This window comes from Gallus gallus, chromosome 1 (assembly GCF_016699485.2).
Source record: "Gallus gallus isolate bGalGal1 chromosome 1, bGalGal1.mat.broiler.GRCg7b, whole genome shotgun sequence".
NCBI lineage: Eukaryota > Metazoa > Chordata > Aves > Galliformes > Phasianidae > Gallus > Gallus gallus.
In genome coordinates this window covers 182,937,570-182,952,162 of record NC_052532.1, presented here as the reverse complement: position 1 = coordinate 182,952,162, position 14,593 = coordinate 182,937,570, and the positions used below count along the sequence as shown (strand labels likewise).

General features: G+C 37.7%; 1 protein-coding gene across 3 annotated transcripts in view; it reads right to left on the bottom strand.

Annotated features, from left to right (window-relative positions):
• The window catches only part of TRPC6 (transient receptor potential cation channel subfamily C member 6), a 95,164-nt gene that overhangs the window by 34,891 nt on the left and 45,680 nt on the right, over positions 1-14,593 (bottom strand). For all 3 annotated transcript variants that reach the window (XM_004938840.5, XM_040650423.2, XM_417184.7), the window contains one exon: positions 732-1,506. In XM_004938840.5, coding sequence (XP_004938897.4) covers positions 732-1,506 — 775 coding nt within the window. The remainder of the gene's footprint in view (positions 1-731; positions 1,507-14,593) is intronic.

The following is a 14,593-nucleotide window of genomic DNA, read 5'->3' as shown; positions in this document are numbered from 1 at the left end:
AACAAGTTGAGAGTGCTGGGACTCTTCAGCCTAGAGAAGAGAAGAAGGCTCCAAGGAAAACTTATAGCAACCTTCTAGTACCTGAAAGCTGGGGAGGGATTTTTTATAAGGGCAGATAGTGACAGAACAAGGGGAAATGGCTTTAAACTGGAAGGTAGATTTAGACTAGATATTAGGAAGAAATTCTTTACTGTGAGGGTGGTGAGACAATGGAACAGGTTGCCCAGCTAGACTGTTGATGCCTCCTCCCTGGAAGCATTCAAGGCCAGGCTGGATGGGGCTTTGAGCAACCTGATACAGAGGGAGGCGTCACTGCCTATCTCAGGGGGGCTGGAACTAGATGATCTTAAAGGTCCATTCCAACCCAAACCATTCTATGAGTTTATGATTCTATGACAAATATAACTGAATAAAAGAGATTAAGAGATATATAGAAACTGCAAAGAAAATCAGCATATTAAAAAAAGGACACTATTTAGAATCCTTTTAGTAAATAACTGTAAAATATTGTGAGAAGAGAGCAAAATTTTTCAGTCCAACCATGAGAAAATATTGAGTGTATGAGCAGAACTGTTTCATCTGGCTTGCACAAGTGACAAAACCATCCCACCTCTCACATTATCCTACTGATTTATGAAGATAATTCCAAAGTTCTCCTGTTCAAGGAACAGAAGACCTTTGACTGAAGGTTGTAATTCTGTGTCTGTCAGAACAAGTATCCCTCTACTCACCTTAAACTCTTTTTCAATGTTGGCAAGCACAGCCAGCTCATTGCTTAACTCTAAGGCAGTCATTACAGGGTCTTCACTAGATAAAGACAAATAAGCAGGGCTGGCCAGACCTTTGTAGGCATTGATTCTGGACCTAGAATGGCTGAAAGAGTCATGCTTTTGTTTCTGGTTGCATTCACTGCACTTGCAGAAATAGTCATGTGGTCTATCAATGCGAGCCCCTTTTCTCAGTAGAGTGTAGACAATCTCATACTCATGACAGTGAGCAGCCAGAATGATTGGTGTAACATCATGAGAAAACCGTGTTCCATCTTCATCATATGCATAGAAGTCATCGTGCTGGAGCTCTGACTGGCTAGGACTTAATGCAAGCCTCTTGCCTTCGGCAAACGCAGGATGGTTTAGGATAGCTTCTACTATCCGAACATAACCTTTGCTAATAGCCAAAAGCAAGGCATCCCCGACCCGAGACAGGTTCTCCTTTTTCAGCAAAAGTTCTGTGATCTCCAGGTGCTCGTTAGCAACTGCTAGCTGCAAGGCATTCTGCCCCATGTAGTCCACACAATTTACATTGAGTGAGGGACATTCTTCCAGCATTTTGCGAATCACTGGGATATTTCCATACTCTGCTGCATCCAAGAAGCGCTCTTCCTCAAGTGAAAGACTTGTTGAGTGGTCATTAAACATATACGCTGGCCCTCGACTGGCCTGTCTCCTCCCCTTCTCCCGGAGAATGGTCTGTCGTCGTAGTGCTAGTCTGTTCTCATTGCCTCGGCTGTGTGGAAACAGAGAAAGTATTAATAAGTACTAATTCTGCTGTATGACAGGGCATGTTGATCTTAAATAATAACAAATGAAATATTTTAAATCATTTATCTGTTGCATATTTTTAATGCAGTACGGAGATCAGAAACCCTGACTTTGATGCATTTTGTAACCACTGTCACTAAACAGCTCTGGAATCAGTAGTGAGTCATGCATTCATTGAACAAAAAAATACCCTAGTCAATCATCATTTAAAGCTATATTCCTTTTCTTATTTCTGTAATTTCTGGCAAAATTGAATTCTGCTTTACATTGCAGGGGTGGAGTAACAGTTTTTAAGGTAAGGTTCTTTTTCAAGTCGACACAGAGACCATCCTCTGTTTTTCTAATACTTCTCTATCTATTTGAACTTCTCATCTTATTGTTTCATATCCTTTCACTCCAATATGCACAGTAACTCAATGCTTTTTGTTTCAATCTTGAAACAACTCAAAAAGACTCATTTCAATAACATTTGTACACGTTGACTCCACTTTCTGGTTAGAAGAATATTTTCACCAGAAAACATTTAGCTATGTTTGAGAATTGCTTCAAGAAGGGCAAAATTACATTTTGCTGGATGGATGTACCACTTTGTGACATCTTCACTTGCTCTAGCAGAGATATTTTGAAGGACTACACTGCAACAGCTGGCTATCATCAGATTTCAAGTTCATTGCTTAAATGTATATTTTAAATACAAAGATTACCTGAAGAATAGTATTTAGGTGTTAATACATGCAATGACTGCCTTCAAACCAGAAACAGATGATGACAACGGCACATGATAAAGAGAATAGGCCATGTCTACTCAGCTGGCAGGAGTCCCAGTGACACCACATGAACCTGAGCCTTCTTTGGTGCTAAGTCACAGCTCAGAGTGAAGCCAACTCGCAGTGTGAAAGGGGTCAGCAGCCATGGGATGTGGGATTGCATATCACAGCAGGGTATGTGGGCAAAGAAATTTTCCAAAGCTCCATCTGCCTCAGAAAAGCACGCAGGCACACTGCACTTGCTTTTATTATCCTTAGTGCTGTTACTACATCATCAACTATTTAACCTACGTTTAGGGGGAGGCTTCTCATCTGACTTGCTGATGCTTTTCTAATATCTAGAAATAACTGCTCATTCATGAATTGCAACTCTACATGATAAAAGCACACCTACTATGCTGTATGACATCTGTTCCTCCCCATCTCCTCATCCTTCTCATTATTACAGTTCAGAACACTGATATCCTCCTATTAATTCCTCCATTTAGTGGCTTGCCACCAAATTATTCTAGCTTTATGACAGCTCTGAAATGCAAGTATTCCTACTACTGAAACTGTCATCCATCCCTCACTTAACTTGTCTTACTCACGAACCGTTTAATTATTACAACATAAAATGAACCATTTCAAAACTAAGCTTGTTGAGGAAAACTGAATTCTCTGCTGTGGTTCTTTTATTTTTTTTCAGTGCAAAATATACTACATTCTCTCTAACAAGAAGAAAATGTAATTCATGACACTGCTATCTCTGCCAACTAAAATCCTAATCCTCAACAGAAATTCAAGTGCAAATCATTTTCGCTCCTAAAATTACTCTGTTAAACTACTCAACATTCACTGCAACTTCATCTTTTTTCCTCTTTGAATAGTAGCTTAATGATTCTTTACATACATATGCTCACATACACTTCAGCATTTTCAGTATTTCTCATAAAATAATAATTGCAAGCAATATTTTTATTCATTAAATGCGTATTAATTAATATGAATTTGAGTATTTAAAAAACAAAGTAAAATAATCATTTGAATCTGACTCAAAAGTTCTTCATGAGAAGTAGCATTATTAAATATCTTCTAAGAATAATCTTCTAGACTTTTTATATTTAGCCTTACTACAAATTTCCTTCCTGTTTTTTGCCTTTTCTGTTCAGAGATACAGTCCTCTGCAGCACTGGAAACACTTCAAATTGACAACATCTTAAACTGAACAGGACAATTCTTCGCAAGATAATTAGAGGTATGGAATGTAGGATATCTCTAAATTGATAACTATAACATTGCTCAATATGCAGACAGTATTGATAATGTACAACAACGGTAAGGTTGTAAGGCCCCAAAGCCTTAGCTGGGACTATGTTAAAGTACAGAATAAAAATACAACTCATCTTCTACTCCTTGAGATCGCTCTGAAGGGCTGTCTCAGTTCCTGTGGTTTCAAAGCATATAAGAGGCCATGGATATATATGCTAACGTCTCACAGATAAATATGTTACATTGTTGGTAGAAAATTTTCTGTTCATATTTCCAGAAATCTTAAAAGAAAATACATATTTGTTCAAAAGTCCTCCTCTGGAGAAGTTTCATAAAAAAAAAAAAAAAAACATGAAAACTGAAAGATGATAATGTTACTAGCATTGGCAAAAATATTGGTGCCAAAAGCTGAAATTCATTAAATAGAAGTCAGTTTTTTTTACCTACCTGCAAGCAATTTAGGTGGAGAAATTAGGTGCCTTAAAGGACTTATCCTGAAAAGTTCAAACATATAAAAGTCTGCTGGTAGGATGAAAATCAACAAGGAGATATGAAAGAGAAGGATGTTAAAGACAAGTATGGGAAAAAAATGAAAAAGGGACGGAATGCCATTCAGAGGGCAGGCTTGAAAAGTGGGCCCAGGTGAATCACATGGGGTTCAACAAATCCAAGCACAACACCTTGCACATTGATTGTGGCAACTCATGCAATCAGTACAAACTGGGGGATGGAAGGATGGAGCACAGCCCTGCTGAAAAGGACCTGGGGGTACTGGTGGATGGCAAGTTCGACAGGTCCTAATAGTGTGCTCTCGCAGCCCAGAAAGCCAACCGTATCCTGGGCTGCATGAAAAGATGTGTGGCCACCAGGTCCTAAGTGAGGGAGTGATCCTGCCCCTCTTCTCTGCACTGGTGAGATTTCACCTGCAGTACTGCATCCAAATGTGGAGTGCTCAGTACAGGAAATATATGAACCTGTTGGAAAGCATCGAGAGGAGGGCCACAAAAATGATGGCACACTGCTGGCTCACGATCAACCTGTTGTCCACCAGGACACACATGTCCTCTGCAGAGTTACAGTTGAGGGTTTTAACCAGGGTTTATGCTTCTTGAGTCTTGTAACTTCCTGGAAAAAAGGCTTTGTGAAATAATAATAAAATTTTGAACAAGACAGTTATAGTTAATTCTTATCAAATGATCAGAATTGTGCAATGCTTGGAAAAAAAAAATACATTTTTGTGGTGAAATCAACTGGAGCTAGAGAAAAGAGAAGCAATACAGTGTGTAGTTATGCATCTTGTACACAAATGGTTCCACCAAATTTACTTTAGCATCAGTTGGTTTTAGAATTTAACTAATAAAAAGTAAGTTTTGCTAATGAAAGAAAACAAATTTCCAAAAAGCAAATACAAAAACCTTGGCTGCACTGCTTTTAAGACTTTTTATAATGTGATGCCATGCCAGTTCACTGAATTGTGAATTGCCATTATTTCTTAAGAGACATTTAAAAAAGCAAGTATCATTGTGTCAGATTATTGTCAGAAAGATATATTATATGCCTTTTTTTTGAATTACTCTTTTCTTCCACTGCACTTTAATGAATGAACATATTCTTTCTCTGATGCATACTGATTTGTCCTTTTTTTTATTCTGTAGTTGAATGATTTATAAATGCAAGAAGTTATTAAAATCATAGGAGGAAATCTTAAACAAGCAGAAAGAATAAAGCAATATTTAGTCAAAACCCGCACTTCTAGATGAAATACAGGAAAAAAGAAGAAGAAGAAGAAGAAAAGATGTTCTGAGGTGATTACTTAAAAAAGGAATAGCTTAAATATCAGTTTAGAAAAATATAGGAAGCTTACAAAGTTCAAGACAGGAAAATTAGGATAAATATAAAAATAAAGAGCATATAACTTTTTCCTCAGCTACAGTTCTACAGTTCATAATGCTTTTATATATATTAAAAATAAAAGAGCTTGCTTTCAAAATTAACTTACACATAGAACTAAATACTGTCCTGTCAAAAAAAAGCTATTTATTACAAAATAGCAAATATTTAAACATATTATCTTACAGTTACATGTAGCTATAACTGTGCTTGCTCTTTTAAATTGCTTTGATATTATGCAGTCAATCACTCACTTGACTTACACTTCATTTTCCTATTTCCTCCTCCTTTGCACTGGCTGTTATGCCTAAGACCTTGCTCAGGACTGGTAAAAGTCTTGCTAAATATTATGACTATGAGTCAATCATCTTACCCCATAAACAGAGAACAGCTCAAGAGCCCTTAGAGCTCTAATCCTAATGACAGAGCTGCATGTGAGCTCCCCAGTTCCTTCTAAGCTTGAGCGCCTATAGTATCAGGGTAGATTATGTGGACTATTCACAGGAGGTAGCTTATTGAAAGTCCCATCTCTTCTGAGAAGGTAAACTTCCAAGGAAAGCTACATGACATGTGACCTTAGGTGTCTGCAAACACCTTGGGAGCCTTCCATGCTGACTCTAGGAAAAAAACAAAAACAGCATAAGTCTGGAGCAGGGTGGAGGTACTGTGGTCAAACTCCATGGACATCCTTCGGGGATGAAGACTTGATCATAAAATCATAGAATCATTTGAGTTGGAAAAAACTCTTAAAGGCCATCTACTCCAGCTCCCCTGCAGTGAATAAGAATACCTGCAGCTAGATAAGGGGTGCTTAGAGGTCCTTCCAGCCTGATCTTGAATGCCTCCATGGACGAGGTTTCCACCACCTCTCTGGGCAACATATTCCCAGTGCCTCACTATCCTTATCGTATTTTTTTTTTCTTATATTTAATCTAAACCTCCCCTCTTCTAGTTAGAAACAATTTCCCCTTGCCCTATCACAACAGACCCTACTAAAGAGTCTGTTTCTTTCTTGATGAAACTATTGGGAGTGGTCAACTATCTTGTTTTCCAGAGCCAACTCTCAGACAGCAGTTTCCATCTTTCTGTCAAAAACATGTTCTTTGAGTAAACTTTGCAAAACAAAGGCATTTTTTACTATAGTCACCCAAGCTGCACTTCAGTGTAACATAATAGTATTAAAATGACCTTAGACTGAAGGAATTTTGGGGAAGGTACCATTGCAGACAAGTCAGAAGGACACCACTGGCTTCTGGGACCAGTCAACAGGCTAAGCCTCTATTCCTCCCACACAGGGGCACCTATTGGAAGAGATACACACACTAAGCTACACGGAGTTCTTCCCCAGGAAACTTAGAAATCTCTATAGAGTTATTCCATTATTTAACACATTTGCAGTTGACTGTATTACTGAAGCTCTTGGTTAACCTCACATGTTATGTAGGCTGTACATTTATCACTGGCAATTCAAAAGAATCTGCAATCTGTTGCTTTAATTAACTGCACTATTCACTCATTTAGCCATAAGAGCTCTCATTGCACACAGCCATATTTCTTGAGGTTGGTTGCGAGAGCCAGTTTGAACACAACCAGATGAACTGGACAGTGTGCTATTTGTAATTGTGATAGTTCATATTTTTAATGAGACTAGACTTACAGTGCTGAACTGGACATCACTCAGAACCCAAGCTCAGCCACACCCAGCCCCTCTAATATCTGAGGACAAGCTGGAATACAGGGAGGAATGTGGGGAGACATACTGCCTGCCAAAATTCTTTCCCCATTTCCAATGACACAGGGTAGCCAGAGGTGAAAACTTTCATCTATATCTGAGAAATCATTGGGCAATTTAGCTTCTGACTTAAATAAACAGTTTACTCATTTTTCAAACAGAAAGTATCAGTTGCTCAGCTTCTCTTCAACTTAGTTGTTCGATGACAAATGAAAATATTTTCACAATAATAAATGAATGAGAGTTTTATTACTCAAATTAAATGTACTTCTTTACAATGGTTGCTAAGGAGTCAAAACTCCAACTGAAATGCAACAGCAAGGCACTTTTATAGAATTACATATTGTAGAAGTTTGAGTTTCTAATCCAGTTAATAAATTTAAAGTAAAAATGCTCTAATCAGTTCTAAAACTATGCAGTATTTTAACCCCTTGAGCACTTCTTTGCTCTGTTTAGGAAAAGTCGTTGTAGGTGTTTTCTCAGCATGAGTTCTGCCCAACTCAACAGGCAGCAGAAGTGGGCAATGAGTAAGGTAACAAGTGGCATGTACTGACCTTTAATCTATTTCTTATGTTTAGCAAAGGAAAAATTTTGAAATATTTTAATTAGCACATCAACTACTACACATGTTGTTATGTATACAATGTGTGCTTACACTAACTCTGCTGCAGTTTCCCCCTCCATGGCCTCCGTGGGCCTTAAGATGAGATGCTTATCTGCTGATAAATACACTGCAACACCTCTCACTTTCAAATTCCCAGAGCAATCACATCACCTCTACCTTATTTTACTTCAACTCATTCTAAAGATCCAAACACTCTTTAGTATTTATTTTCCCCCAGATCATCTCACAGTATCTTCCTCAATCCTTCCTCCATCAGTTTTCTTCCCATTCTTCCCGTATGTGCTGAAAGCGCGCACATCAATCTAAATTCCAAAAAGCCACAATGCCACTCTCTATCAAGGGAAGTGTTCATAAAGACTAAGTTCAATTTAATAAGGCGAATCTCGTCGGCTCCTACAATCAATAAAGGCAAACAGACACCATTACACAAGGATTCAGAGCACAAACTTCATCTCTTCACAGATTATAGGAGTGTAGTATATAGAGTATGAGAAAATCAGCACAAACAGCTGAGAATAAACTTGCAGCAAAAGGAGGGCTAAAAAATTCATGTAGAGCCACCGTTCAACAGGGTGATGGACCTAGTGACCAAGGACATCATGAGTAAGGCAGGCAGATGATGGTTTTTCTGCTTCACTTTTTACTGTTCTGACACCAGACCTCATGGGTCCATAAACCAAATTGCAAAGTGAAGCATCCCTACGTTTGAGGAAGATTGACCCAGACTGCAAGTAAGCCAGCTGGATCCACAGCCACGAAACCTTGCATCCAGGGTACAGAGGGAGCTGGCAGACATCACCACCAGGATGACAGTGCACGGTAACTAGAGAAATTTTTATCCATGGGAAACAGATGTGCCTAAGTTTTTAGCTCCGCATTAGCTTCAGTGTATATTATCACCTTACTTAAACTAAATGACAATCACCATAACAATTCAAAACATGTATTTTTACCTCCTCTGTAAAACTAACCCAATATAATGAAATGATTTTGATCACTTTTGATCCTTGTAAAGTCAAAGAAAAAACCCTTGAGTTCAACAAGATTAGCAGCTGTTTGTCTCCTGATAGGCTAACTGAACTTCAGTTAACTAGCAAAAAGTATAGTTTGTTAACAGACTTTCTCCTTCATTTCTTAAATAATAGAAACTGATTATATTTGTATTCCAGAAACATATTCAGTATGGTTTATCAAAACAAAGAGTAATCACTGCCCATCAAAAACACTCAGAATTAGGGTTTTTGTCCAATATAATTTCCTCTTTCCTTGCCTGAATATATAAGAAAATCTCTGCTTAAATGGGAAAATTAGCAATACATTCCCCAGGGACAAGCTCATCTTCTGGCATAGGACTTATTATAGACTGAAATAGAATACTGTACTGTTTGCTGTAGCATATCTTTGATGAGGAGCTCTAGAATTTCAGTGTAATACATTTTCAGTTGTTTTTCCCTCAAACAATATATTTTATACATACCAAAAAAAATAAAAAATCCCATTTTGCTCAGTTGCAATTACAGTTAATTAAAATTAAGGCTCTGTAATTAAAACTAGTTTTTGTAGCACAACACTATAAATATGTTTAATCGTAACAGACGAAGCTAATAATTCTACTTTAGTATTTCTGTTTAATTAGATACACACAGTAAATATTAATTGGGAAGTTTATTAATAAAGGTATAAAATACTTGGTTGTCTAAAAAGGCAAGGAGAGGAACTTGAGAATAGTATATTTATTTTATCATTACTGGCATCTTCTCATTCAATCAAAAGAAAACAAAAAGATACCTATGTTAGGACCTATTAGCCACATAATTCTTAAAGCAATATGAAATCTCAGCCTTTTACAAACTACTGAGTAACTGTTGGTTGCAACACATAATTAATGCACTTCATCAGGAATGTAGTCAAAAGGATTGTACTAACATATTACTAAAAGCCAGGAAGACCAAACTGGAATACCTGCACCATTTTGGATACCATATTACAGGCAGGAGTTCTACAAAATAAGAAGTAAAGCACAAGAGTACAAGTAAAGCACAAAATAAGAAGTAAAGCACATATGGCATTTTCCACTTCGAGCATAATAAAGTAGATTTTGTGAATTATACAGGGTCACATTCAAGTCATCTTACTTCTACCATAGCAACTTCTACAAATTAGTCATGTGGATATATTCTCTACAAAAAGAGAGAAAATCAGATTACATGAAGTTAAGGTCTTCTTCAAGGTATATAATTTAGTAGGAACGTGGACCATCAAAGGATCATGGGGGTAAGCCCCTTACAAGCACAGATATCATCCTAAAAGCTAGTTCCTGTAAATATATTAGGCTCTGACTTAAAGGAAGCCAATTTATTGCTGGGATTTTCTTTTCTCTCACTAATCCCACTGAAGAACTAATACAAAATTTGATTGTTCTCTCAGAAACATTCATCTAATTTTCAATCTAACTTGAATAATTGGCCAACTTAAATCTATCTGATTTGGTTAGGAAATCAAAATTGTCTTTCAAATTAAATAGCACTTTCCCCTGACAACGTTTACTTGCAGCACTCAAATTCATAGTAATCATGCAGGCACTCAATCTTTATTTCATTCAGCTAAATCAAGCTAATCCCATTTCCTGCTACATCCATATATTACACCTACCACAGAACAAAACTATGCAGTAACCCCATTTGTCAGTGTTCATAGTAAAATGATTAGCAACCATTTTGTGTTAAAATGTACATTGTTAGTTATCTCACTGGTGCATTTATATCCCAGACACCACCTGGGCATTAATGACTCTTCTGGAGCCAGAGATAAGTCTCCTGCCTTTGCAGGCTTTCCTTAATCAACTGTCGGGAAGTGAGAGTCTGATTTATGAACTGAAAGAACTGTGTTGAAAGATCCTATTTCAAACCTCAGCTCTCTCCAAGGACACTGACTTTCACAGTGAAGAGCTGTGGAGATGGGAAAGTTTGGGAGTGGAAAAACTTTTGAGCATATCCAGCACCCTAATCCAAAGTAAAAAGGTTTTTAGGAGAACCCGTAATAGTAAATAAAAGCTGCACGAGCTTGAGTGGTGAGAGTATAGATTCTTCCTCTTTTTCTTTTGCACTAGATACTGTTTAAGAGAACTTTGTTAACTCATTTAAGTTTGTGGTTTGTCTTTACTTTCAAAAATGTATTAGCTCTGGAGGAATACTATACAGCTTCTTAGGAAAGCCAAGTTCTGCACTTTGTCCACAACAACCCCAAGCAATGCTACAGTCTTGGGGCAGAGTGGCTGGAAGACTGTGTGGAAGAAATGGACCTGGAGGTGTTAGATTCATCACTCAGCTAAACATGAGCTAGCAGCATCCCCAGGTAGCCAAGAAGGTCAATGACATCCTGACCTATATCAGAAAAAGTGCAGCCAGCAGGAGCAGGGAGGTGATCATCCCTTTGTACTCAGCCCTGGTGAGGCTGCACTCAAGTGCTGTGTTCAGTTTGGGGGCCCCCACTACAGGAAAGAAACTGAGGCCCTGGAGCATATATAGGGAAGGGTAATGAAGCTGCTGAGGGGTCTGAAGCACATGTCTTGTGGGGAATAGTTGAGGGAACTGAGATTGTTTAGACCTAGTCTCCTCCTAGAGAAGAGGAGGCTCAGGGGAAACCTTTTCACTCTCTGCAACTACCTGAAGGGAGGTTATGGTGAGGTGGAGGTTGGCCTCTTCTCCCGCATTACTAGTAATAGGACTAGAAGGAATGGCCTCAGTTTGCACCAGGGGAGGTTAAGGAAAAATTAGGAAAAATTTCTTCACCAAAAGAGTGGGGAGGCACTGGAACAGGCTGCCCAGGGAAGTGGAAGGGTCATCATCCCTTTATGCTTTTGTATTATAACTTAGCTTTAGTAAGAGAGACTGTAGTGAAGCCATTAACTTAAGTACACTCATGCATAAGTGGACATAATGGCTGTAGCTTTCATTAAGAGAAAATAAAAGTGTTCTTGTGTAATACAGCCTTGAAGCATGGCTGAGGAAAAGAAGGAGTTACAACTTCCAGCAGCATCCTAAAGAGATATATTGAAGTCGTAAATACGTTAGAAGTAGAGAGAAGGGAGGCTGTACAGCATGTTGTCACACTGGCTTAATCACAGGTTACTCTGTCTTTAAGCTCAAGAATTTGGGAAATTGGCTAATTACTAAACCTGAGAATAGTACCCACTGCTTGTTGAAGCTCAAGTAACTGGCTGAAACAATGTTCAAAACACAGTAATCACCTTTCAACCACCTGTCTGGGGGAGATTTCAGAAAACCTCAATCAAACAGGATCCATACATATGCTTCAGGTGTTTACTAAGACTTTTGTTGTTGTTGTCACCCATAACATTCTAAATGCAAACTAAAGAAAGAGGCTGAATGAAACTTTGAAGAAGGAGTTGAACAAGTTGGAAAACTATAGTTATCAATCCAAGGTTATAAACACAAGTTGCTCAGAAAATCTGACTTAGACTCTATATTATTTAGTTATTTTCACTAAGTTTTGTGTATGAAGTATGTGTGTATGAAGTTTGTGTATGGAGTAGAAACTCCACATTTCACATATTCAAACTGGGAGGAATCAAAAACAGGAGGAAAGCAAGGTTAGGCTTATGAATGTACCTGAAAAGAAATGGTCTAAAATAAATGCTATGCAATTTGACAGTAAGTAAAAATTTTTATCCCCAAGTAAGAATAAGCAAGCATCCACTGAAATATGGGATTTGCCTAAGTTATCCAGAAAGGAACAGATATTAAATAATATTGAGGTTACACAATCTTGTAGTGACGCATACGCCCTACACTTCAAAAACAACACAGACCAAGTGGAATTGGTATAGCAGATGACAACAGAACTGAGCAAAAGTCTGGAAGGTGTGAAATGAAGTGTGAGCAGGCTTTGTTAGGTCTAGAGAGGACTGCAGGAAGATAATGTTCAAATTATAGTGTAAAAGAAGGGGATATTTATTCAGATCTAGGATTGCTAAGCATCCTGCGGCCCTGAAGACTCTAAAACTTGTTGGTAAGAAGCAACAACTTTATTTATAGCAGAAAGGGTTACCTGGATATTCTATTCTTTAGTATTTCTTAATTTTATATATATATAACATACATAAATAAATCTATTATGTAAGATAATATATAATTTTGTAATGCATCCACATTGGCATAAAAATTCAAAGTTCCCCCATATGCCTTAGAGACTGGTGCTAAAATATAAGTGGGTAGAGATGAAGTGCTCTGTAAATAACAAGTCAAAACTATCTATGGAGATTTATAGAAGATATTCCAAATAACCAATGACAATGACTGCAGCAGAAGTGAGTAGAAGAGGGAAAAGTCCACAGTAATCATTCCTTGAATATTTCATTCTGCAGCACTTGAAGGGCACAAATAAGATTTATTTCTAAGACAAGCTATTTTTTTTAATCAGAAGATACACATCCAACACCAAATATGAACTACGTCATCTTTACCTTTAGAAGTGTTTTCTAAAGTTACAGTAGAAATTGATGCATCCTCTGTGACTGCCCTTGTATTTCTGGGACCTGCATTGCCATAGCTTTTTGCTTAAGTACAACTGAAAAGTGTTTTCTCCAAGCTGATTTATTATGTTGTACAACTGCTTGTACAATCGCAGAAGTGGTTAAAAACAATCTGATTCTAGAGAGGATTCTGTTGTCCACAGCCTGGTTAAATGTTCATCTGTTGCTGTGAAGCTGGAAGGGTAATGATCTGACTAATATTTTCTTCAGGGAACAGCAGGAGATTTTCCTCTCTCCCCTGGAAAGCAGTTCAATGACTACTTATTTGTTTGATGGAGAGAAAGCACACAACATAGGCCAAGCAACCATTTCCTAGGCTCCTCATTTCATTTGTCATTCCCTCTACTTCTAACCAGCTCTTTCACTCCAGCAATAAAACTGGTGGCTTATTCAATAATGAAGCAGCTGCTCATCATTGAAAAGAGAATGGCAAATAAATGGAAAGGTATAGGGAAATAAGTAAGAAAATAGTGTCTGCAGAAAAAATGGTCCAAAGAGGAAAAGCAATCTGGAAAACTGCAACTGAATCTGCTTGAAGGAGATTAATCAGACACAATAAATAAATGGTTAAAGAACTCTGTTTGCTTGTAGATTTCAAATAAAGAAATGGGATTTATATTCTTTCTTAAGAAAAGAAGAGAAACCAGTCCTTTACCATCCCAAAACCTGCTATATATGATACTTGGAAGGCAAAGAAAACAACAGATTATAAACACTGTAAGATGGTATGACATGACAGATGACACCTAGAATGGAGTTGAGAGTGCCCAGTATGGAGTGCTTTTTACCACTCTTTTATTTGAGGATGAGTGTAATTTTAAGCTTCAGAAGACTGCCACAAAGCTGCTTTTGTAGGACTGAAGATACTGTCATACCTGAGGACACAAATACTTTCATGTTGGCTGCTGGAAACTTTTGACAACAAGACTGGACATTAGATATAAGATTTGAAGTTTAATTTTAAGGTCACTGCTGAAAATCTGAACTGTCATCATTCAGTACTTGATGATCTTGCTCAGAAATGTATTTATTTCTGCAAAACTGCATCCTTTATACTCACACATTTCTATGGAAGTATTTTTGCAGAATGCATTCAAACTTCAAATGCACTTTAAGTGTAATTGTTTTTTATCACTGTGATAGTTGCTAGGAAATGGGTTTTTTAGAAAACGTTCTTGCAGAGGGTATGTGCCCACCAGAGGGAACTCCTTACTAAGCCTGGCACTTGGTAAC